Source organism: Thalassophryne amazonica, chromosome 13 (genome assembly GCF_902500255.1).
Source record: "Thalassophryne amazonica chromosome 13, fThaAma1.1, whole genome shotgun sequence".
Taxonomy (NCBI): Eukaryota; Metazoa; Chordata; class Actinopteri; order Batrachoidiformes; family Batrachoididae; genus Thalassophryne; species Thalassophryne amazonica.
In genome coordinates this window covers 31683563-31709955 of record NC_047115.1, presented here as the reverse complement: position 1 = coordinate 31709955, position 26393 = coordinate 31683563, and the positions used below count along the sequence as shown (strand labels likewise).

The following is a 26393-nucleotide window of genomic DNA, read 5'->3' as shown; positions in this document are numbered from 1 at the left end:
TGAGGGCTTTTTTTGTTTGTTTCTGACACCCAAACACAGCAGTAAGTACTGTCAGATAAAAAAAAAAAGTCTGTCTGCCAAAAGTGGAGTATTATCACTGTAGTATCACTTGGTAAAATCTGACTGCAATAAATACCTGAATTCTATTAGTGCCTTCAGGAGCCAGATTTAAATCAGCGCCATCACCTGACTAAAGACTTACAACCCCTCAGGCCCACCTCTGCAAAAAAAAAAGTGTAGGCGAAGAAAAAATTTTTTAGAATTAATGAACCAAAAATATGGTTATGTGAGTGGTTAGCAGAAAATGTAACATGTCCTCCAGATTACATTCACACCACAATCCTCTGATGAAATTCACTCAGTAAGTTACACATGATCACATTTTTGGTTCGAATGATGGAGTTCCTTTTTTTTTTTGCAAGGCTGGACCTGAAGATCTGCAAAGCCTTAGATGAAGTGTTGCAAAACTCTAGCTTTTTTTGTTATATTTTTATCAGTGAGACACAGCTAAACAAGATTTACAAGATATAGCAACCACAAACTTCAACATCTCAAAAACAAGTCAAGACAAGAATGAACTCAAAATGTCCCTTGACAAAAGCTGAACATATGATGTGATAAATTCTTCCTAATACACATTAACATTCATTATTTCAGAATTCATCATAGTACAGAAACAGCATTAGTGAAGGTTACAAATGATCTTATGGCCTCAGACAGTGGACTCATCTCTGTGCTCGTCCTGTTAGACCTCAGTGCTGCTTTTGATACTGTTGACCATAAAATTTTATTACAGAGATTAGAGCATGCCATAGGTATTAAAGGCACTGCGCTGCGGTGGTTTGAATCATATTTATCTAATAGATTACAGTTTGTTCATGTAAATGGGGAGTCTTCTTCACAGACTAAGGTTAATTATGGAGTTCCACAAGGTTCTGTGCTAGGACCAATTTTATTCACTTTATACATGCTTCCCTTAGGCAGTGTTATTAGAAAGCATTGCTTAAATTTTCATTGTTACGCAGATTATACCCAGCTTTATCTATCCATGAAGCCAGAAGACATACACCAATTAGTTAAACTGCAGGAATGTCTTTCAGACAAAGACATGGATGACCTCTAATTTCCTGCTTTTAAATTCAGATAAAACTGAAGTTATTGTACTTGGCCCCACAAATCTTAGAAACATGGTGTCTAACCAGATCCTTACTCTGGATGGCATTACCCTGACCTCCAGTAATACTGTGAGAAATCTTGGAGTCATTTTTGATCAGGATATGTCCTTCAATGCGCATATTAAGCAAATATGTAGGACTGCTTTTTTGCATTTGCGCAATCTCTCTAAAATTAGAAACGTCTTGTCTCAGAGTGATGCTGAAAAGCTAATTCATGCATTTATTTCTTCTAGGCTGGACTACTGTAATTCATTATTATCAGGTTGTCCTAAAAGTTCCCTGAAAAGCCTTCAGTTAATTCAAAATGCTGCAGCTAGAGTGCTGACGGGGACTAGAAGGAGAGAGCATATTTCACCCATATTGGCCTCTCTTCATTGGCTCCCTGTTAATTCCAGAATAGAATTTAAAATTCTTCTTCTTACTTATAAGGTTTTGAATAATCAGGTCCCAACTTATCTTAGGGACCTCTTAGTATCATATCACCCCAATAGAGTGCTTCGCTCTCAGACTGCAGGCTTACTTGTAGTTCCTAGGGTTTGTAAGAGTAGAATGGGAGGCAGAGCCTTCAGCTTTCAGGCTCCTCTCCTGTTTTACCAGCTCCCAATTCGGATTAGGGAGACAGACACCCTCTCTACTTTTAAGATTAGGCTTAAAACTTTCCTTTTTGCTAAAGCTTATAGTTAGGGCTGGATCAGGTGACCCTAAGCCATCCCTTAGTTATGCTGCTATAGACGTAGACTGCTGGGGGGTTCCCATGATGCACTGTTTCTTTCTCCTTTTGCTCTGTATGCACCACTCTGCATTTAATCATTAGTGATCGATCTCTGCTCCCCTCCACAGCATGTCTTTTTCCTGGTTCTCTCCCTCAGCCCCAACCAGTCCCAGCAGAAGACTGCCCCTCCCTGAGCCTGGTTCTGCTGGAGGTTTCTTCCTGTTAAAAGGGAGTTTTTCCTTCCCACTGTAGCCAAGTGCTTGCTCACAGGGGGTCGTTTTGACCGTTGGGGTTTTACATAATTATTGTATGGCCTTGCCTTACAATATAAAGCGCCTTGGGGCAACTGTTTGTTGTGATTTGGTGCTATATAAAAAAATTGATTGATTGATTGATTGATTGATGTCTTTTCCCTGATTCTCTCCCCTCAGCCCCAACCAGTCAACTTCAATCAATCAACTTTTTTCTTGTATAGCGCCAAATCACAACAAACAGTTGCCCCAAGGCGCTCCACATTGCAAGGCAAGGCCATACAATAATTATGAAACACAGTCTACGTCTAAAGCAACATAACCAAGGGATGGTCCAGGGTCACCCGATCCAGCCCTAACTATAAGCCTTAGCGAAAAGGAAAGTTTTAAGCCTAATCTTAAAAGTAGAGAGGGTATCTGTCTCCCTGATCTGAATTGGGAGCTGGTTCCACAGGAGAGGAGCCTGAAAGCTGAAGGCTCTGCCTCCCATTCTACTCTTACAAACCCTAGGAACTACAAGTAAGCCCGCAGTCTGAGAGCGAAGCGCTCTAATGGGGTAATATGGTACTACGAGGTCCCTAAGATAAGATGGGACCTGATTATTCAAAACCTTATAAGTAAGAAGAAGAATTTTAAATTCTATTCTAGCATTAACAGGAAGCCAATGAAGGGAGGCCAACACGGGTGAGATATGCTCTCTCCTGCTAGTCCCCGTCAGTACTCTAGCTGCAGCATTCTGAACCAACTGAAGGCTTTTAGGGAACTTTTAGGACAACCTGATAATAATGAATTACAATAGTCCAGCCTAGAGGAAATAAATGCATGAATTAGTTTTTCAGCATCACTCTGAGACAAGACCTTTCTGATTTTAGAGATATTGCGTAAATGCAAAAAGGCAGTCCTACATATTTGTTTAATATGCGCTTTGAATGACATATCCTGATCAAAAATAACTCCAAGATTTCTCACAGTATTACTAGAGATCAGGGAAATGCCATCCAGAGTAACGATCTGGTTAGACACCATGCCTCTAAGATTTGTGGGGCCAAGTACAATAACTTCAGTTTTATCTGAGTTTAAAAGCAGGAAATTAGAGGTCATCCATGTCTTTATGTCTGTAAGACAATCCTGCAGTTTAGCTAATTGGTGCGTATCATCTGGCTTCATGGATAGATAAAGCTGGGTATCATCTGCGTAACAATGAAAATTTAAGCAATACCGTCTAATAATACTGCCCAAGGGAAGCATGTATAAAGTGAATAAAATTGGTCCTAGCACAGAACCTTGTGGAACTCCATAATTAACTTTAGTCTGTGAAGAAGATTCCCCATTTACATGAACAAACTGTAATCTATTAGACAAATATGATTCAAACCACCGCAGCGCAATGCCTTTAATACCTATGACATGCTCTAATCTCTGTAATAAAATTTTATGGTCAACAGTATCAAAAGCAGCACTGAGGTCCAACAGAACAAGCACAGAGATAAGTCCACTGTCCGAAGCCATAAGAAGATCATTTGTAACCTTCACTAATGCTGTTTCTGTACTATGATGAATTCTAAAACCTGACTGAAACTCTTCAAATAGACCATTCCTCTGCAGGTGATCAGTTAGCTGTTTTACAACTACCCTCTCAAGAATCTTTGAGAGAAAAGGAAGGTTGGAGATTGGCCTATAATTAGCTAAGATAGCTGGGTCAAGTGATGGCTTTTTAAGTAATGGTTTAATTACTGCCACCTTAAAGGCCTGTGGTACATAACCAACTAACAAAGATAGATTGATCATATTTAAGATTGAAGCATTAAATAATGGTAGGACTTCCTTGAGCAGCCTGGCAGGAATGGGGTCTAATAAGCATGTTGATGGTTTGGATGAAGTAACTAATGAAAATAACTCAGAACAATCGGAGAGAAAGAGTCTAACCAAATACCGGCATCACTGAAAGCAGCCAAAGATAACGATACATCTTTGGGATGGTTATGAGTAATTTTTTCTCTAATAGTCAAAATTTTGTTAGCAAAGAAAGTCATGAAGTCATTACTAGCTAAAGTTAATGGAATACTCAGCTCAATAGAGCTCTGACTCTTTGTCAGCCTGGCTACAGTGCTGAAAAGAAACCTGGGGTTGTTCTTATTTTCTTCAATTAGTGATGAGTAGAAAGATGTCCTAGCTTCACGAAGGGCTTTCTTATAGAGCAACAAACTCTTTTTCCAGGCTAAGTGAAGATCTTCTAAATTAGTGAGACGCCATTTCCTCTCCAACTTACGGGTTATCTGCTTTAAGCTACGAGTTTGTGAGTTATACCACGGAGTCAGACACTTCTGATTTAAAGCTCTCTTTTTCAGAGGAGCTACAGCATCCAAAGTTGTCTTCAATGAGGATGTAAACTATTGACAAGATACTCTAACTCCCTTACAGAGTTTAGGTAGCTACTCTGCTCTGTGTTGGTATATGACATTAGAGAACATAAAGAAGGAATCATATCCTTAAACCTAGTTACAGCGCTTTCTGAAAGACTTCTAGTGTAATGAAACTTATTCCCCACTGCAGGGTAGTCCATCAGGGTAAATGTAAATGTTATTAAAAATGATCAGACAAAAGGGAGTTTTCAGGGAATACTGTTAAGTCTTCTATTTCCATACCATAAGTCAGAACAAGATCTAAAATATGATTAAAGTGGTGGGTGGACTCATTTACTTTTTGAGCAAAGCCGATAGAGTCTAATAATAGATTAAATGCAGTGTTGAGGCTGTCATTCTCAGCATCTGTGTGGATGTTAAAATCGCCCACTATAATTATCTTATCTGAGCTAAGCACTAAGTCAGACAAAAGGTCTGAAAATTCACAGAGAAACTCACAGTAACGACCAGGTGGACGATAGATAATAACAAATAAAACTGGTTTTTGGGACTTCCAATTTGGATGGACAAGACTAAGAGACAAGCTTTCAAATGAATTAAAGCTCTGTCTAGGTTTTTGATTAATTAATAAGCTGGAATGGAAGATTGCTGCTAATCCTCCGCCCCGGCCCGTGCTACGAGCATTCTGACAGTTAGTGTGACTCGGGGTGTTGACTCATTTAAACTAACATATTCATCCTGCTGTAACCAAGTTTCTGTTAGGCAGAATAAATCAATACGTTGATAATTATTATATCATTTACCAACAGGGACTTAGAAGAAAGAGACCTAATGTTTAATAGACCACATTTAACTGTTTTAGTCTGTGGTGCAATTGAAGGTGCTATATTATTTTTTCTTTTTGAATTTTTATGCTTAAATAGATTTTTGCTAGTTATTGGTGGTCTGGGAGCAGGCACCGTCTCTACGGGGATGGGGTAATAGGGGGATGGCAGGGGGAGAGAAGCTGCAGAGAGGTGTATAAGACCACAGCTCTGCCTCCTGGTCCCAACGCTAGACAGTCACAGTTTGGAGGATCCCAAAAAATTGGCCAGATTTCTAGAAATGAGAGCTGCTCCCTCTAAAGTGGGATGGATGCCGTCTCTCCTAACAAGACCAGGTTTTCCCCAGAAGCTTTGCCAATTATCAATGAAGCCCACCTCATTTTTTGGACACCACTCAGACAGCCAGCAATTCAAGGAGAACATGCGGCTAAACATGTCACTCCCGGTCTGATTGGGGAGGGGCCCAGAGAAAACAACAGAGTCCGACATTGTTTTTGCAAAGTTACACACCGATTCAATGTTAATTTTAGTGACCTCCGATTGACGTAACCGAGTGTCATTACTGCCGACGTGAATTACAATCTTACCAAATTTACGCTTAGCCTTAGCCAGCAATTTCAAATGTCCTTCGATGTTGCCTGCTCTGGCCCCCGGAAGACAATTGACAATGGTTGCTGGTGTCGCTAACTTCACATTTCTCAAAACAGAGTCGCCAATAACCAGAGTTTGATCCTCGGCGAGTGTATCGTCGAGTGGGGAAAAACGGTTAGAGATGTGAACGGGTTGACGGTGTACACGGGGCTTCTGTTTAGGGCTACGCTTCCTCCTCACAGTCACCCAGTCAGCCTGCCTTCCCGACTGCACGGGGTCTGCCAGGGGGGAACTAACGGCGGCTAAGCTACCTTGGTCCGCACCGACTACAGGGGCCTGGCTAGCTGTAGAATTTTCCACGGTGCGGAGCCGAGCCTCCAATTCGCCCAGCCTGGCCTCCAAAGTTACGAATAAGCTGCACTTATTACAAGTACCGTTACTGCTAAAAGAGGCCGAGGAATAACTAAACATTTCACACCCAGAGCAGAAAAGTACGGGAGAGACAGGAGAAGCCGCCATGCTAAAACGGCTAAGAGCTAGTAGCTACGCTAAGCTAGCGGATTCCCAAACAGGGAATCCGACACTAGACAGGCTGTGGAGCAGCACAGGTAACGCACGACAACAGTGCTAAAATAAAATAAAAATCCACTAGACAGGCTGTGGAGCAGCACAGGTAACGCACAACAACAGTGCTAAAAAATAAAATAAAATAAAAATAAAAATCCACTGGACAGGCTGTGGAGCAGCACAGGCAACGCACGACAACAGTGCTAAAACAAAATAAAAATCCACTAGACAGGCTGTGGAGCAGCACAGGTAACGCACGACAACAGTGCTAAAAAATAAAATAAAAATAAAAATCCACTGGACAGGCTGTGGAGCAGCACAGGCAACGCACGACAACAGTGCTAAAACAAAATAAAAATCCACTGGACAGGCTGTGGAGCAGCACAGGTAACGCACGACAACAGTGCTAAATCAAAATCCACTGGACAGGCTGTGGAGCAGCACAGGTAACGCACGACAACAGTGCTAAAACAAAATAAAAATCCACTAGACAGGCTGTGGAGCAGCACAGGTAACGCACAACAACAGTGCTAAAAAATAAAATAAAATAAAAATAAAAATCCACTGGACAGGCTGTGGAGCAGCACAGGCAACGCACGACAACAGTGGTAAAAAATAAAATAAAAATCCACTGAACAGGCTGTGGAGCAGCACAGGTAACGCATGACAACAGTGCTAAAATAAAATAAAAATCCACTAGACAGGCTGTGGAGCAGCACAGGTAACGCATGACAACAGTGCTAAAACAAAATAAAAATCCACTAGACAGGCTGTGGAGCAGCACAGGTAACGCACGACAACAGTGGTAAAAAATAAAATAAAAATCCACTGGACAGGCTGTGGAACAGCACAGGTAACGCACGACAACAGTGCTAAAAAATAAAATAAAAATCCACTGAACAGGCTGTGGAGCAGCACAGGTAACACACGACAACAGTGCTAAAATAAAATAAAAATCCACTGAACAGGCTGTGGAGCAGCACAGGTAACACACGACAACAGTGCTAAAAAATAAAATAAAAATCCACTGAACAGGCTGTGGAGCAGCACAGGTAACACACGACAACAGTGCTAAAAAATAAAATAAAAATCCACTGAACAGGCTGTGGAGCAGCACAGGTAACACACGACAACAGTGCTAAAAAATAAAATAAAAATCCACTGAACAGGCTGTGGAGCAGCACAGGTAACGCACGACAACAGTGCTAAAAAATAAAATAAAAATCCACTGAACAGGCTGTGGAGCAGCACAGGTAACACACGACAACAGTGCTAAAAAATAAAATAAAAATCCACTGAACAGGCTGTGGAGCAGCACAGGTAACGCACGACAACAGTGCTAAAATAAAATAAAAATCCACTAGGCAAGCTGTGGAGCAGCACGACAACAGTGCTAAAAAATAAAACAAAAATAAAACGAAAGCGTTAGCAAGCTAGTTAGCCTGCCAACGCTGATGAAGGCCAGCTGATAAAAGAGCTCCGTCGTGATGCTTCGACCGTTAGAGGTCTTCCTTAGGCGTTGGAGCACGGTGAAAAAGTAAAAAAAAGTAAAAAAGTCTTGAAAAAGACTGTTAATTCAAAGAACTCAAACAGCTCAGTTCAAACAGCTAACAGATACAGCAGAACACCCTGGAACCAGTCCCAGCAGAAGACTGCCCCTCCCTGAACCTGGTTCTGCTGGAGGTTTCTTCCTGTTAAAAGGGAGTTTTTCCTTCCCACTGTTGCAAAGTGCTTGCTCATAGGGGGTCGTTTTGACCGTTGGGGTTTTTCTGGAATTGTATGGCTTTTGCCTTACAATATAAAGCGTCTTGGGGCAACTGTTTGTTGTGATTTGGCGCTATATAAATAAAATTGATTTGATTTGATTAACACGTTAAGATTTGATGACAAGAAACTGAAGAGTGTGTAGATAGAGGCAGAATTGGCTAACAATTTTTTTATTTAACTGAGATTTAACTTTTTATTTAACTTATTAATTTGAATTAAGTTACGAAACGCGGCATATTGCTGGCTTTAAAAGTCCTGTGCATAACATTAAACCTGCACATATTTTTTAAGGGTTGTTAGGACTGTGAATCCAACCTTCATAAAACACCTCACAGAGCTCAACATCAGACTTGTTTCTGCAGTCCACAGATTAACTGTTGCTGCCTTCCACTGGATGTCAGCACATGTGATTAAGGCAATGGGGGAAATCACTTTGAACCCTGGCAGTGATGAAACCACTGGAGAGCTCAAAGTCCTGTCTCTGGATGGTGGCGACTGGTGTCGTACTACGAGGACTGCACACAGCATAGCAAAAATGACCATCTTCCAATGCCATTTTGTGGGCTTGGAAAGTTCTGCTTCACAGTGCCAGAGCTCTCAGAGGTCAACGGATTCAAAAGTAGCATGATCTCAGTGGGTGAGTAGAATTACATTGCATCCAGAAAGCATTCACAGCATTTCACTTTTTCCGCTTTTTGTTATGTTACAGCCTCATTCCAAAATTAAGTGAATTCACCCCCCCCACCCCAAAAAAAAAAAAAATTCTACTCACAACACCCCATAATGACAAGATGGAAAAAGGTTTTGCAAATTCTTGAAAAATACAAACTAAGAAATCACATGTACATAAGTATTCACACCATATGCTCGATACTAAACTGTTTCATTTTATATTTTAACATTAAATGAATGGATCATTAAACATGTCAGTGAAGTCCAAAGTTCAGTCAGAAGACATTTGCACAGGTAGAAGAAGCCCTGCCCTGATTGTGCAGAATTTTAAAACATTCACAATCACTAGAATAGTGATTGTGAATCTAGTGGTCTAGTGGTTAAGGTGTTGGGCTTGAGTCCAGAAGATCATGGGTTCAAATCCCCACCTGACTGGAAAATCACTAAGGGCCCTTGGGCAAGGCCTTCAATCCCCTATTGCTCCTGGTGTATAGAGAGCGCCTTGTATGGCAGCACCCTGACATCGGGGTGAATGTGAGGCATAAGTGTAAAGCGCTTTGAGTGTCTGATGCAGATGGAAAAGCGCTATATAAATGCAGTCCATTTAGAATAGTCAAATTCATATTTAGAAACTGATCTGTCCTGATTGCAATATTCAAAGCAATCACAGTCAACAAATCAAATCAATTTTATTTATATAGCGCCAAATCACAACAGTTGCCCCAAGGCGCTTTATATTGTAAGGCAAAAGCCATACAATAATTACAGAAAAACCCCAACGGTCAAAACAACCCCCTATGAGCAAGCACTTGGCGACAGTGGGAAGGAAAAACTCCCTTTTAACAGGAAGAAACCTCCAGCAGAACCAGGTTCAGGGAGGGGCAGTCTTCTGCTGGGACTGGCTGGGGCTAAGGGGAGACAATCAGGAAAAAGACATGCTGTGGAAGACAGCAGAGATCAATCACTAATGATTAAATGCAGAGTGGTGCATACAGAGCAAAAAGAGAGACACACTCAGTGCATCATGGGAACCCCCCAGCAGTCTAAGTCTATAGCAGCATAACTAAGGGATGGTTCAGGGTCACCTGATCCAGCCCTAACTATAAGCTTTAGCAAAAAGGAAAGTTTTAAGCCTAATCGTAAAAGTAGAGAGGGTGTCTGTCTCCCTGATCCGAATTGGGAGCTGGTTCCACAGGAGAGGAGCCTGAAAGCTGAAGGCTCTGCCTCCCATTCTACTCTTAAAAACCCTAGGAACTACAAGTACGCCTACAAGTAAGCCTGAGAGTGAGAGCGAAGCACTCTATTGGGGTAATATGGTACTAAGAGGTCCCTAAGATAAGATGGGACCTGATTATTCAAAACCTTATAAGTAAGAAGAAGAATTTTAAATTCTATTCTAGAATTAACAGGAAGCCAATGAAGAGAGGCCAATATGGGTGAAATATGCTCTCTCCTTCTAGTCCCCATCAGTACTCTAGCTGCAGCATTTTGAATTAACTGAAGGCTTTTCAGGGAACTTTTAGGACAACCTGATAATAATGAATTACAATAGTCCAGCCTAGAGGAAATAAATGCATGAATTAGTTTTTCAGCATCAATCTGAGACAAGACCTTTCTAATTTTAGAGATATTGCGCAAATGTAAAAAAGCAGTCCTACATATTTGCTTAATATGTGCATTGAAGGTCATATCCTGATCAAAAATGACTCCAAGATTTCTCACAGTATTACTAGAGGTCAGGGTAATGTCATCCAGAGTAAGGATCTGGTTAGACACCATGTTTCTAAGATTTGTGGGGCCAAGTACAATAACATCAGTTTTATCTGAATTTAAAAGCAGGAAATTAGAGGTCATCCATGTCTTTATGTCTGTAAGACATTCCTGCAGTTTAACTAATTGGTGTGTGTCTTCTGGCTTCATGGATAGATAAAGCTGGGTATGCGTAAAATTTAAGCAATGCTTTCTAATAATACTGCCTAAGGGAAGCATGTATAAAGTGAATAAAATTGGTCCTAGCACAGAACCTTGTGGCACTCCATAATTAACCTTAGTCTGTGAAGAAGACTCCCCATTTACATGAACAAATTGTAATCTATTAGATAAATATGATTCAAACCACCACAGTGCAGTGCCTTTAATACCTATGGCATGCTCTAATCTCTGTAATAAAATGTTATGGTCAACAGTATCAAAAGCAGCACTGAGGTCTAACAGGACAAGCACAGAGACGAGTCCACTGTCTGAGGCCATAAGAAGATCATTTGTAACCTTCACTAATGCTGTTTCTGTACTATGATGAATTCTGAAACCTGACTGAAACTCTTCAAATAGACCACTCCTCTGCAGATGATCAGTTAACTGTTTTACAACTACCCTTTCAAGAATTTTTGAGAGACAAGGAAGGTTGGAGATTGGCCTATAATTAGCTAAGATAGCTGGGTCAAGTGATGGCTTTTTAAGTAATGGTTTAATTACTGCCACCTTAAAAGCCTGTGGTACATAGCCAACTAATAAAGATAGATTGATCATATTTAAGATCAAAGCATTAATTAATGGTAGGGCTTCCTTGAGCAGCCTGGTAGGAATGGGGTCTAACAGACATGTTGATGGTTTGGAGGAAGTAACTAATGAAAATAACTCAGAACAATCGGAGAGAAAGAGTCTAACCAAATACCAGCATTACTGAAAGCAGCCAAAGATAACAATATGTCTTTCGGATGGTTATGAGTATTTTTTAAACAAGGATGTAACTAATTGTTGAAATGACTAAATTAAAAAATTATTTCATCATGAGGTTTACGTCCCATTAACAATCACATTGCAGTCATTATTAAATTATTTCCTGTTGCATTTATAATAAACATTTGTATTTATTTACAGTGTCTGTTTTTCTGGTTGAAATGAGATATGAATAATCTACCAGACTTAAAACATGTACAAATCTTAAACCTTATGTTAAACAAGAAACAATATAATATGAAATAACAGGTAAGTTATGGTTTTAATTTACAGATGAAGAAAGGTTACGAAAGAATCTTTTTTTTACTATTTTAATTACAAGTGTTCTAAACATTTTTTAACAGTAATCAAATTTTGAGGTTAAAAAAAACATTTGCGAGGCTTTTTCTTCAGAAAACTGCTCTGTATAAATGGGCAGTCCTGTGACACATTTCTGTTTTGTAGAGATCAGTGGTTTCTGCCACTAGTTTTTCATGTTTTGGCCCAACACGTTGTTCCTATCGGACAGCGCAAAGCTACGTCACAGTTCAGAGTGGCGAAAGTTGGATTGGGGTGAACTTTGACCGCGTCAGCCTGTCAACAAGCAGCAATGCGCGCTCCCTTCAGAAGCATCAGTTTAGTTCAGCTTTTGACGCAACACTTCTGGCACCTCTAAAAAGCACTGCGTCTCATTAAAAATAATGCTTTTTAGACCGATTCAGCGTCCGGTGTGAAAGGCCCATCAGAGGTATACTGGTAATTCCTTTGACTTCATGCTTGGTTTGTGCTCTGATATGCACTGTCAACTCTTTCTCTCCGATTGTTCTGTCTGAGTTATTTTCATTAGTTACTTCATCCAAACCATCAACATGCTTATTAGACCCCATTCCTGCCAGGCTGCTCAAGGAAGTCCTACCATTATTTAATGCTTCAATCTTAAATATGATCAATCTATCTTTGTTAGTTGGTTATGTACCACAGGCCTTTAAGGTGGCAGTAATTAAACCATTACTTAAAAAGCCATCACTTGACCCAGCTATCTTAGCTAATTATAGGCCAATCTCCAACCTTCCTTTTCTCTCAAAGATTCTTGAGAGGGTAGTTGTAAAACAGCTAACTGATCACCTGCAGAGGAATGGTCTATTTGAAGAGTTTCAGTCAGGTTTTAGAATTCATCATAGTACAGAAACAGCATTAGTGAAGGTTACAAATGATCTTCTTATGGCTTCGGACAGTGGACTTATCTCTGTGCTTGTTCTGTTGGACCTCAGTGCTGCTTTTGATACTGTTGACCATAAAATTTTATTACAGAGATTAGAGCATGTCATAGGTATTAAAGGCATTGCGCTGCGATGGTTTGAATCATATTTGTCTAATAGATTACAGTTTGTTCATGTAAATGGGGAATCTTCTTCACAGACTAAAGTTAATTATGGAGTTCCACAAGGTTCTGTGCTAGGACCAATTTTATTCACTTTATACATGCTTCCCTTGGGCAGTATTATTAGACGGTATTGCTTAAATTTTCATTGTTACGCAGATGATACCCAGCTTTATGTATCCATGAAGCCAGAGGATACGCACCAATTAGCTAAACTGCAGGATTGTCTTACAGACATAAAGACATGGATGACCTCTAATTTCCTGCTTTTAAACTCAGATAAAACTGAAGTTATTGTACTTGGCCCCACAAATCTTAGAAGCATGGTGTCTAACCAGATCGTTACTCTGGATGGCATTTCCCTGATCTCTAGTAATACTGTGAGAAATCTTGGAGTTATTTTGATCAGGATATGTCATTCAAAGCGCATATTAAACAAATATGTAGGACTGCCTTTTTGCATTTACGCAATATCTCTAAAATCAGAAAGGTCTTGTCTCAGAGTGATGCTGAAAAACTAATTCATGCATTTGTTTCCTCTAGGCTGGACTATTGTAATTCATTATTATCAGGTTGTCCTAAAAGTTCCCTAAAAAGCCTTCAGTTGGTTCAGAATGCTGCAGCTAGAGTACTGACGGGGACTAGCAGGAGAGAGCATATCTCACCTGTGTTGGCCTCCCTTCATTGGCTTCCTGTTAATGCTAGAATAGAATTTAAAATTCTTCTTCTTACTTATAAGGTTTTGAATAATCAGGTCCCATCTTATCTTAGGGACCTCATAGTACCATATTACCCCATTAGAGCGCTTCGCTCTCAGACTGCGGGCTTACTTGTAGTTCCTAGGGTTTGTAAGAGTAGAATGGGAGGCAGAGCCTTCAGCTTTCAGGCTCCTCTCCTGTGGAACCAGCTCCCAATTCAGATCAGGGAGACAGATACCCTCTCTACTTTTAAGATTAGGCTTAAAACTTTCCTTTTCGCTAAGGCTTATAGTTAGGACTGGATCGGGTGACCCTGGACCATCCCTTGGTTATGTTGCTTTAGACGTAGACTGTGTTTCATAATTATTGTATGGCCTTGCCTTGCAATGTGGAGCGCCTTGGGGCAACTGTTTGTTGTGATTTGGCGCTATACAAGAAAAAAGTTGATTGATTGAATTGTGGGAACTTTTATGGAGACAGGTGTGCACCTTTCCAAATCATATCCAATCAACTGAATTTACCCCAGGTGGATTCCCATTAAGCTGTGGAAACATCAAGGATGATCAGTGGAAACAGGATGCACCCAAGCTCAATTTTGAGCTTCATGGCAAAGGCTGTGAATACTTTTGTATGTGTGATTTCTAGGTCTTTTTTTTTTTAAAATAAATTTACAAAAATCTTAAAAAAAAAAAAAAATCATATTGTCATTATGGGGTATTGTGTGTAGAATTTTGAGGTGGTGGGGAAATAATTTCATCCATTTTGAAATAAGGCTGTAACTTTAAAAAAAAAATGTGGAAAAAGTGAAGCACTGTGTATACTTTCTGGATGCACCATACTTTTAGTCTTGTTGCTCCACCCATCTGCATACTAAGGAAGCAGCAGCTGCTGAGTTGGACAGGCTTTCTAATGGGGTCAAATTCCAAACCTCTTGAAGAGAATATTATGAGGCTCAGACATAAGTACTCCTTGGACATCTTGTCTGTTGCCTCAATGTACAACAGCAGTGATAGCTTTGTGAATAGGACATTACTTGCTATTTCGCTCTGAGATTGACAACTGCCCCAGTAACACTTCTCCAGTCATGATTGATTTCAGTGAGACTACAGGCCTGCATTCTGAAAGCTGTAAAGCAGTTTTGCTGAAAGCAAAAACAGATCAATGCCTTTTGACTTTGCACCCAAAAAAGTGGCTATGAGTTGCTGGATAGTGGTTTCAGCATCCAGAGTGCCAAAGCTGGACATTGTACTCCAGTACTAGTGTAGCCAAGAACAATCACGTTTTCACTGAAAGATGCTGAATGAGAGTCAGTTTGTGAACTCCAACCACAGATTTGTTGAGAACATAAACAAATGCTCCAAATGGAACGAGAGAGTTCTTTTATAAGTTGGAACGTCATTATTTTGATATGAATTGGTGTTCTAAGAGTTCAAACTACTGTAATATTCTAGCAAACAAGATTGTTAAGTTTTCCTTTTTCATGTTAGCAAATTTGACTCTACCATAAAGTGTCAGCATGGTCAAACTTACACTCCTTGATGAAGAGATATGTTAGCGTTAACATGACGGTATGGCCACTATACAGATAGTCTCCACACATTGTGTGGGAACCTGTGATGGATAGGCCCCCACCAGCAATCATCTTCATTATTCTTCTCATCTGTGCCTCCCAGTTCCCAAGAAGCTGAAAGAAACAGCCATTATTTTCACACTTTAATCAATAAAATGCAGTTACATATCCAGTACTTTTCATGATAAAGAAAAAAGAAAAATGTCTGAATGAAGAACCAAAGTCCACATAGGCTTTAAACACACAACATCAACCAGACAGATCTAATGGGTGTGTACCAATCAATACTGTCAGAAAGTACACATCAATAGATTCAGATCTATTCATTTTGATGGTGGCATATTTCAAGGCATCAACCAGCTTTGCGCATTCAGAGAGAATCAAATTTCAAGTTTCCCAATGCTAGTTTTCAAAAACAATTACATTTTAGAAAATAGTTTCATTAATTGTGTACTTTAAAAAGTACCCAATTACTTTCTATCACATTGCCACATGATTCCACAATGATCATATTTGTGCAATCACAGGATATTGAACCAAACATAATTCAATTTTAAACACCTGACAGTCCTATGTTTTTATTTTATTTCGGCTTTAAAGTTTGGAATACCTAAGAAGTTGATAGAGGTTGCACCCAGCAAGGAAAATTGACAGACTTTGAAGACAATGCTGTGATTTTTGTGGAATCAATGGATACTCTGATGACAGCACTTGAAGAATCCGAGTGTCCTGGATGAAGACCAAGATCCAGGATTTCAACAACTTTCTGGACTCTGCCATCAGGAGTGTATCTGTATCCGGTGAAAGCGTCAACATTCACTTATCTTGGCAGTGATATTCATGTCTCTGGGTTCTCAGCCTTTGAGCTCAAGAGGCTCATGAAGTCACTGGCCAGAGGCATTGGGTGAAGCTGATACCTTTGCAAGGTCCAAGACTTTAGGCCACTGATGCTGCTTATCTTGTGCGGTTGTGAGTTTGATACTAACTAATGACCTAAGGTGACGACTAGATGTCTTTCTTACTTGGCATCTTTGGAGAGGTTTGGGTCAAATATGCAGTTACTTAGAGGCCAAGATGAGGAGCATCTAGCACACAGGTGTCTCAGTGTTGAGGACACCAATGGCTGGAGAATTCCCAGGGGAAGCCCACATTTCACCTGGCTGCAGCAGACAGTTACATTGCGGAAGTGAGAATGGGCTGGTTGCTTGTCTGCCAGGTTGCAATCCATGCAGGAACCAAGGCAGATCCATGTAGTGAATGTAGTGTGCAGCATCAGTGCATGGTCCCAGACTTTAAGGTTCACAAATGCTTCTTTGTCATTCAGAAGACTTTCATAATATTTGCACCACTGCTTTATTATAATAATTTGCACTGTTTATTCTGTGTTGCACACTACTTTTTTATCTCTAGAGAGAATCCATTATAAATAAAATTTCACAGAAGTAAAAATAAAACTGAAACATGCTGAGGAAATGGCATCTTTTGGAATTTATTGTGTTCATGGGAGTAGATAGCAAACAAGTCTGATCATTGCCAATATGCTCTCCTTTACAGAGCTTTCCTGTTAATGGTATGCAATATATAATGTTACACAAAAGTGCTTTTTATTTTTAAAGGGATTTTTTAACTCAAGTAAAAGAAACAAACAAAACCCATTCTGTAGTGGTGTCTGAGCAATGGACTCGGACACCACTATGGTTTTGGTGCTGTTAGATCTTAGTGCTGCATTTGATACTGTGGATCATCATATTTTACTTGATAGGCTGGAGAATCTTTTTGGGATTAATGGACGTGCCTTTGCGTGTTTGACGTCATATTTGTCCAGTCGTACTCAATGCGTTTTGTATAATAACACCACCTCTAACCTTAGTGACATGAAATTCGGGGTTCCACAGGGATCCGTTTTAGGCCCCCTACTTTTCTCCCTTTATGTTGCACACCTTGGGCAAATACTGTAACATTTTGGGATTGCCTTTCATTGCTATGCTGATGATACTCAATTGTGCATGCCGATAACGGCTGGCGATCTCACTCACATAAAATCTTTAGCAGACTGCCTTGCAGCAGTGAGAAGCTGGATGTCTAGTAACTTTCTACTTTTAAACACTGATAAGACTAAAATGATGGTTCTTGGTCCATCGAGATATCAGCATCAATTTGACCAGTTTGCGCTTCGCTTAGGTTTAAGTGTTATACATCATATGGACAAAGTGAGGAACCTTGGGGTAATTTCTGATCCTACGTTGTCCTTTGACCTTCACATTAGAGACATTACGAGGACTGCTTTCTTCCATCTGCGAAATATAGGGAAGATTGAAGGGTACAGGACTGCTGTGTGTTCCTAGGGTTAAAAAAAAAAAAAAAAAAAAAAGTCTGCGGGTCACAGAGCTTTTTCTTATCGTGCCCCGGCTCAGTTTTTATGTATTTATTCTTTTATTGTGTTTTTTTTTTTATCTTTCAATTCATGTTGTTCTTGTGTTGTGTGAAGCGCCTTGAGGTGACCATGTCATGAGTTGGCGCTATATAAATTAATAAAATTTGAATTTGATTTCTTGGAATGGCCATCTTGTGTATAACAAACTTTCAGTGAAAAACAATTTACTATATAGAGAAAACTAATTTTTTTAAACATGCACAATCCAGACATTTGTGCCATATGCAGTCAAGCAAAAATGATTTCATGCACAACCATACTACCAAAAAAATATTGAGAGAAATATTACTTGTAAAAGTACCTTTGGAGAGCATTTGAAGTGCAATCCAGGAACAGGCAGAGTGGTGATGTACATAGTAATACATCGGTACAGATAAAGTGTGCCCACAATGAAGAAGAACCGTCTGCCTATAATTGACCTGAAAAGTACAAACCAGGAAAAGAATTTTATGACCCCGACAGACAGATACAAACATTTTAGGCACCCTAAAATTCAAATGCCAAGTTTTTCTATTCTCATCGGTATATCCAAAAAAAAAAAAAAATCCCACCTCAATTATTCCTATACACAAGACGGGTGGTGATAGGGTTGAGTTTAATATATCATGTATTTTCTGAACTATAAGTTTTGTCTTTTTAATTTTATGCATTTGTTTATTTATTTATACACTTGTTTAGCTGAGCCTGTGACTTATATTTTGAAAAGACTTATGTCCCTAAATATTACGTTATTATATATGGCTGCAAGATGGTAGAGTCTATACATCTGAAAAGTGGCTTCTGTATACTGAAAGAGGCACTGTCTGATCCACACTCTGGAGCAGAAGGTGGCAGTAAAGCACCATTAAGTTGGATGCCAACTGCTGTAAAACAAGAAAAAGAATATAAGTAGGGAGGATATGCTGAGTCTTGCAGAATGAGTGACATTGACAAATCATGCTCTCAAACAGAAAGACAACACATTTGAATAAAGAGGGAATACGCTTCCTACTACTCAGATCTGTACTCGTTCGCATTTTGCGGGAGAACCACAACTACAGCTAGGAGAATGTTACAAAAATACATGTGTTATAATATATATTTTTAAAAAATACAATCAATTCAAAGATATTACTTTCAATGAGGTAACTATATACATGTTTAACCACTTCTTGATGTTTTTTTCTAAGTGGTGAAAAAAAGTAGTTTAATCTCGAGTTCTTTGTGCCTCATGCAATAACAACTGCCTGATGGCTTCTGTTTGCCAACACAGTATTTGCATTATTACAATTAAATGATGGTGTTCCGGGCACGTCCCATTGGGAGGAGGCCCCGGGGAAGACCCAGGACACGCTGGAGGGGCTACATCTCTCGGCTGGCTTGGGGTTAGGGTAAAGCGGATAAAGCAGAAGAAAATGGATGGATGGATGGATGATTAAATGAGTTATACTTCTTGCTGCATATAAAGCAGTTGGACTACATTTGAAAAAGAAATTAAAATATTTGTTCATCTTCACATTTTTGGACAGATGCATCCAGTACTTCAGTGTGATATAATTTCAAGTTACAAAACTCTTTTTCAAAGAAAAATCTAGTTTGTGATCAAGACAAAAGTTTTTTGGTGGCAATGCTTTGCAATTGCACCCTGAAGAAAGAAATTAATTATATATAATAACTCTAAAATAACGTGTTTAGAAAGACATTCTCTTTTAGAAAGTGAGTGAAATTAAGAAACCAAACAAACTGAAAAATAACACCGGTATAAAATAATGAACAGAACGTTCATACTTCTCAGCACAACACTTGTTTAGATTGTGTGAGACAAGAACAGTAACATCAGGTCAGCAAGCCAAATCTGAGGCATGTTTTTGTGTCATTAAAAATGTGGTTTTCAAACATTTAATTATATTGCATGTTTACCTCACTCATGATCATCTGTTCAGTGATGATAAACAGTTTACTCATATTCTGCGTATGACTATCAATGAAATCACATTAATTAGCTTGTTAGCTTCTGACTCCTAATGCAACATTGAGTTATACATTATGTGCCATTTAATTTTACTTCTAGTTGCATGAAGCAGTAGCACCACATTTCAAAAATGTGTTTTTCCCTACTTTTTATGATCCATGAAAAAAGACAGCTAAGCAGTTTTTCCAGAAGCCGCACACATTAAGACGATAAGTGTACCTGTATTTAAGTAGAATCCACTGCAACAGCCAGAGTCCAACCAGCAGCATGCCATTGATTTCACAGATAGAGAAGGCCCACTCCACCCGGTCAAACAGGTCAAAGAACTTGTCAGGCAATGGTGGGGTGTGCTCCTTTGGCGGTACTCTCTCATGGACCACTGATATTATGACAGTAGTGGTGACAAAGCACACCACTGCATAGATAAATGCTACACCAGTCTTTGCCCACTCAGTAGGGAATGGTGATCCTACAGTTTCTATTGTTGGAATAGGGATGTGTACCATATCTGTTCTGAAGTCTTTTTTCCCAGATGAGCCATTCCTCTGGGGACTGATAGTCCCGTTAGGCATCCCACCCACATGCCCGTTTGCGTGACCATTTTTCTGAGCCTCCATGTGTGTCTCTATTCGTAGTGTCTCCAGCTGTGCCAACAACTGCTGCCCACCATCAGATGAGACCAATGAGAGGGGTGGACCCCGGAAATCTGACTCACTGAGCATGAGCAAAGCAGCACCATCAGTCTGCGAGAGGGCATCGCTGTACTCCTGCATACCTTCATCAGACAACCAGCAAGAGACATCCTCTGCTGTCCATTCCCTTACCTTCTTCATCTTAGAAAGTGCAAAGATTATGAGAGTCCTCTAACAAGAGGAAAACTTGCCCAAGAGCTTTAAATGTCTATGAGCCAGTGATAAGTCCTTTGCAAGTTTGGGGCATGTTTTTTCAAGGGCGTAGACCAGGACACCCAGAGGGACCCCGGTCAACCCTTGATGGGGTTAAGGAGAAAGCAGATGCTGGGGGTCACTCACAGTTGGAGCTGGAGAGTTGGAAAGTGGCTTCTTTCACCTCAATGGCTTTCACCACACATTCGAGCCCTGTTGAAGAAAAAGGGGGGAAAAAAAAAAAACGTCAGACTATAATTTGCATAAGTCTACAGGGTGTAGTGCTGGAATAGTTATTTGACCACACCTGAAACTCCATTTGAGTACTGTGTGACTGAATCACAGAAGAATGAGTCCCACGTTGCTCAGCAAAGTGTAAACAATTGAAAAATAATGACTGAATCCACTTAGAATCCATTTCATAGATGCAAAACTGAATTATTCACATCATTCTAAAGCTTTTAGCGCAAACAGTAATGATATAAATTAAATATCAGTAGGTTGGACTCTTTGATTGTCACTTGAAGGAAACCTTTCACAAACCAGTGACCACCCGTGTTAAAGCTTTAGATTCACACCGGCTCTTTCACATCACATCACCACAAGTAATAACAGTAATGGCTTGAAGAACGCACTGCTTCTTTAACGTTACCTAGTAACACACTGTACCACTACAAGATGACAATATAAATAGATCCACCAAATGATGCATGTGTTTATAAAATAAGTGTACGACCAACATTTGTGAACCGCTGTCCCCACATTCATTTAGCCTGCACGGTCTGCACATGAGTTTACCACGACAACCTGACAAAGCTAATTACAAAGGTTCATGTTTTATATGAATTAGTAATATTTCATGGATTGATTTACATTGTCGCAGAGTAGAAAAATTTCTGTGCCTGACACAGCTCAGTTCTATGTTTAGCTAGTGTATGTTTTGTTATGTTTTGAAGATAACAGCAAGTGATATATTCATTCAACATTATATTTAATAATGTTTTTAATATTGGTCAACAGATATGGCTTTTTCAGGGCTGACACTTAATAATGTAGAAGACCAATAACTGATATTTGAAACATCTGCCTGTAGAAAAAGAAAAAAAAAAAAGGGGGGGGAGGGAGTCAAAAAGGTGTCAAATTTTCTTGACACCCCTTACAGCACATGTCTAAAGTTTCCATTTATACACTGTCTCGTGGTAGAAAAACATCTGTGCCTAATGCAGCTCTGTGGGTTACTGCCTCACTATATTAAAGCTACTATATGCAAGTTTGAAGACTGGGACAAATGATATGCCCATCTAACTGTGTTTTAACCTTTAAAACATTTATGGCCTGTGCATAACTTCAAGTGATATGAAATATAGCAAAACATGAAATTTGCATCATATTTAACTTCAACTCAAAATTGCTTCAAGTTGTGGCTCTTACAATACTTTTTTTTTATTATTACACATCTTGAATTTTTTATTTTCTTCTGCTTTGCATAGGCCAATTGATGTCTGAGTAGGAAGGGGGGGGGGGCAGCCATTAGCCATACCACTCTTTTGAAATATAAATCACTGCTTTCTGGTGTTTAGCAATGTCCTGTCCACGGCACTACCTGAGTTGCTAGATGTCATGAATTCAGCCAGTCAACCCTGAAAGCTACAGTCATGCAGATGGCATAGAAGAAGGTAGTAGTGTGCAGAATGGAGCCATGTCAGCTTTTTTCTTAATTTGTGAATTTGCCCAACTTCATAATGCCACTTGTAGCTCCATGGCATTGTGTGAAAATCATGTGGAAAGGTTCTGGGAATTAAACACATGCAATAAGCCATTTCAAGAATGCTTTGTGTTCATAATTTTTTATTCTAAATTTTGAGACCTTTGACATTTACTACAAGCAAATATCAGTTTCAAATACTGTTATTTGTCTCCTACCCGAGTAAAGACCAATATGAAAAAAAACACATCACTTAAACCCTAGTAGGTATGAAAGTGTCTTAAAAAACAAAAACAAAACAGTAAATCCCCTTTCACACCAGGGCAAAAGTAGAGTAGCATTTTGTTGTGTTCAGAGTATGCCTGAAATGCGTGCGTAATCGGCATTTCTCCTGTGTGTGTGTGTGGGGGGGGGCTGTCTCTGCTCTTTTTTTCCTGAGACCTGCTGTTTATGTTCTCTGGATTTTGAAAGAAATCCATTTTATGAATTGAAAGAATGCAGCCATGTTTTCTGATGTACATTTTAACGGACAGATCCCTGCCAGATCATGCACAAACGCCAGGCTGTGTGGTTCATTTATCACAGACTCGTGCACGTTGGCTCACGTGTTGCATGCTGCGTGGATTAAACCTGTTCACACGCAAATCTGAAACCTTTTCACACTTGAAGTCACGCTTCTGTAAACCGCTGCCTGGTTTGCACAAGCCGAGGTGCAGTTGAGAGATCACCATGTCGGCTCTCAGCAGCACCAAGACAACGAGGGTGATCGAGCTCCGGCAAAGCCTCCCTCCTGTGAACAAATACACAGCCATCAAGGATTGTGTTGGCACTTAGCAGCGCCATGGCAGCAAGGGTGATCGCACTCCTGCAAAGCCTGTCCCACCACAGCAGCGCTCACAAACCGGCTTCTGTTTCTACCATGGAACATTCCAAGCCGCGACTGAGTTTCTACAGTGTACAGCTGTGTAGATTTGCATGCAGTAGCTCTGACTTGCATGCAGTAGCTCTGACTTGCATGCAGAAGCGCAGACTTGCTTAAAACGGTGTGCTTTAATCGTCCAGTGCTCTATGCAGAAAAATGTAACATTGAATTTCTTCCACTTATTGCTGCATTAGGGAGAAAAACTCGGCGCTGAGCTGCATAGAGTTGCATAACTCAATGTAGTAGGTACGACACAATGTGCAACTCTATATTTGCGTGGGTGTGAAAGCAGCAAACCTAAACCAGTACCAGACCAACATGCATGCATAGAGCTTGTAATTTCAAATATAGCTGACAAATCAACTGATTCACATTTAATTTGCAACCACAACACGCTGAAGTTTGCATTCCATAGCACGTTTACCATTAACAAGCAGACGAAGTCTCCGACGCACATGCACGCACACACACCATATCAGATTTTTGTTTACAAACCCTGGTGTCAGAGACAGAGAGCAGCTCTGCTTGCGCATGGAGTGTGAGGTACAGCTGGAGGCAAACATGGATCTACTTTACAGATAAGACAAAAAAGGGAGTGTGGGAGGGGAAACTGAGAGGCTGCAAGGAAAAACTCATAAATCAGACTGAAGGTCACTGCTGAGGACCGAGTCAGCCGCACCCCTCTGGTGCGGGCGATTAGCCAGCAGCGTATTCCCAACACAGCCACAGCTCACTCCACAGAGACAAAAGGTGGTCAGCCCTGTGAAGGCTTTCATTTCCCACCAAACTAATAAGAGTGACCTAAAAAACATTTCAGTGCAATTTTAAAGGATCAATTCTGCACTAAATCAAGGACAATCCAGCTATGAAAAGTGAAAAACTGACAGACGACTTGAGACATTTTGTACTGAACAACACTTGAACGGATGCCAGATACACATGACTGATCCAGATACATGCATCCGACGAGTCACCTTATGGATCATCGGAATTAGCACTCTGGCAGAAACTACAGTATACCTTGAAGGCAAGGAAACACTTAAAGCAACTTTTTGTATCTCTGTATACACACACTATGCAATGACACCTTAATGGCATTTTCATACCTGAAAGTCTGGAGCAATGGTTCATATTTCTATACATTTAGTTCGGTCTCACACTGCAAAGTTGTGTTTGTACAAAAAGAACTTTGACATACTTGAATCTCTGTCGATGCAAGCTGCTTCTCCCATTACAACAGGAGAAGTGGCCTACATTTACAAACAACAAATAGGCCGAGAAGCCTGCTCTACAGCCTGCGATAACATCCAACCCGGCCCACATTCAATTATGTTACATTATGTTGCTGTATTACCACCCATAGTCTCTTTTGAATGAAGACAAAAAAAAAAAAAAAAAAAAACGCATGAAGAAATTCCTTTCATTGCAGCTTCACTGTTATTAGTGGTGTAATGGATCACAATTGACCCGCAATTGTTCCCCCCCTCACAGACACCGCTCACAAAAAAAAAAAAAATTAAAGATGTCTTTTTTTCTTCTTCTTCTTTTTGCCAATCGAAAATGATCAGATATGTGACCCAAACAAAAAATAAGTGAATAAAAATAATCAGAGACCAACATGTTGCTCTCACTCATGTTTGGGCTGGTTGTTTTGTTTATCAGGGAACACAATTGCGAAATAGCACAATTTCATTTACGGAACTGAAAACATACTAAACGAAAATAAGTATGGGGGGGGTAGCTCTAATATGGCAATATTTAGCAGGACATACCCATCAGTTGTCCTGACTACTGTATTTACCGTTCTTGTGGGAGCCTTGCTGAAATGACTATTACTGCAAGAAAACAAAACCCATCAGTCACATTGCATCATTCAATCGAAATGTTTTCATGTTGCTATCGTGTTGATATAATCTACATTATAATCTACATACAATCTGAATGAATGTAGCATCACTATTACACATCTTAATGATGAAGTGGTATACAGAAGGATTATTTTTGTAAAAAGAAAACTTGACAGCTCAGCTACAATTTGCAGGAAAAGCACATTGGTGATTCAAGCCTAGATTTGATCAGTTTTGTTGAAAAAAAAAAAAAAAATTCTTTGCACCACTCCACTATGAAGCAATGAGTAGTGATACAAACTTCAAAACTTGCACTACGCACAATTTCGTCAATGACAGCCACAGAAGATGAGAACATCTTCAGGGCTGTTTGGGTGTCTTGGTGACTTTCCTCACTAGTCTCTTTCTTGTATGGTCACTGACATGAATTTTAGGTCATACCGTACATCCCTAGCACACCGCTACCAAAACACATGGGTATCTTCTTGCTACTCTTCCAGTCTGTAATGGAAACTCAGCAAATCACAAATGACACTTTAAAAAAAGATCATGACAAGTTACACTGGCATTATTGTGGATATATAATATGGCAGAGACATACAATGTATATTAACAGTTCAACAGTAAATGCGATGAAATGGCAGGAACAAGTGAAAATAGTCACAATCATCATTTTGTAAAGTGCATTAAAAACTAAAAAGAAGTTGTACCAGTGAGAAATTTTTATTAAAAACTTTTATCTTCACATCAGTACCATGATTTTTGTTTTACACACCCTAATATGTATCAGTACTCCCGCCACCCTCCCCCCCCCAAAACTTTTATTAATTAAATAAAATCCGCACTGGTCAGGCTCTGCCAGTGCACATGCACTCTACTCTCACAGCCAATGACAAAAAAAAAGAAAAAAAAAAAGAATCCTTTGCTGCCCTGTGTCAGTATGTGTGTTTTACAGCTTAACCACTGAGAAACAATCACAAATTAAGGTGTTGTTTGTCTGACTGACAGTGTTTAAGTGAAGACAGCCACATTCGCTGACCGCTGCGCTCTCTGCCTTGTCGTCACTTTTTCCACTCTGAAATGTTCCATCTGCAGCCAGAGGCAATGCTGTTAAACACCTGCGATGAAGCGAAGCTCCATGTGGTGCTCTGGTGGTGATGACTTAAACAGAACTGAACTTTAACACACCCTTCATTCCACATCCCCAGGATAGTACATGTATTTAAAATCGGTGTCATTTATTGTTATATTCCTTGTGGGGTGTTTTTGTTTAGTTGTTGTGGTTGTCATGTGTATATGTTAAAAATGTCAACCGTCTTCAAAAATGGACCTTTACTCTAAGGAGATGGGGCATTCTGGCC

At 39.8% G+C, this 26393-nt stretch overlaps 1 protein-coding gene across 1 annotated transcript in view; it reads right to left on the bottom strand.

Annotated features, from left to right (window-relative positions):
• The window catches only part of zgc:91976 (uncharacterized protein LOC492359 homolog), a 91694-nt gene that overhangs the window by 4053 nt on the left and 61248 nt on the right, over positions 1-26393 (bottom strand). The window contains exons 2-4 of the mRNA XM_034184756.1: positions 19894-20771; positions 18025-18142; positions 15250-15403 (exon numbers count right to left, since the gene is read on the bottom strand). Of these exons, the coding sequence (XP_034040647.1) occupies positions 15250-15403; positions 18025-18142; positions 19894-20507 (886 nt within the window). The 5' untranslated portion in view covers positions 20508-20771. The remainder of the gene's footprint in view (positions 1-15249; positions 15404-18024; positions 18143-19893; positions 20772-26393) is intronic.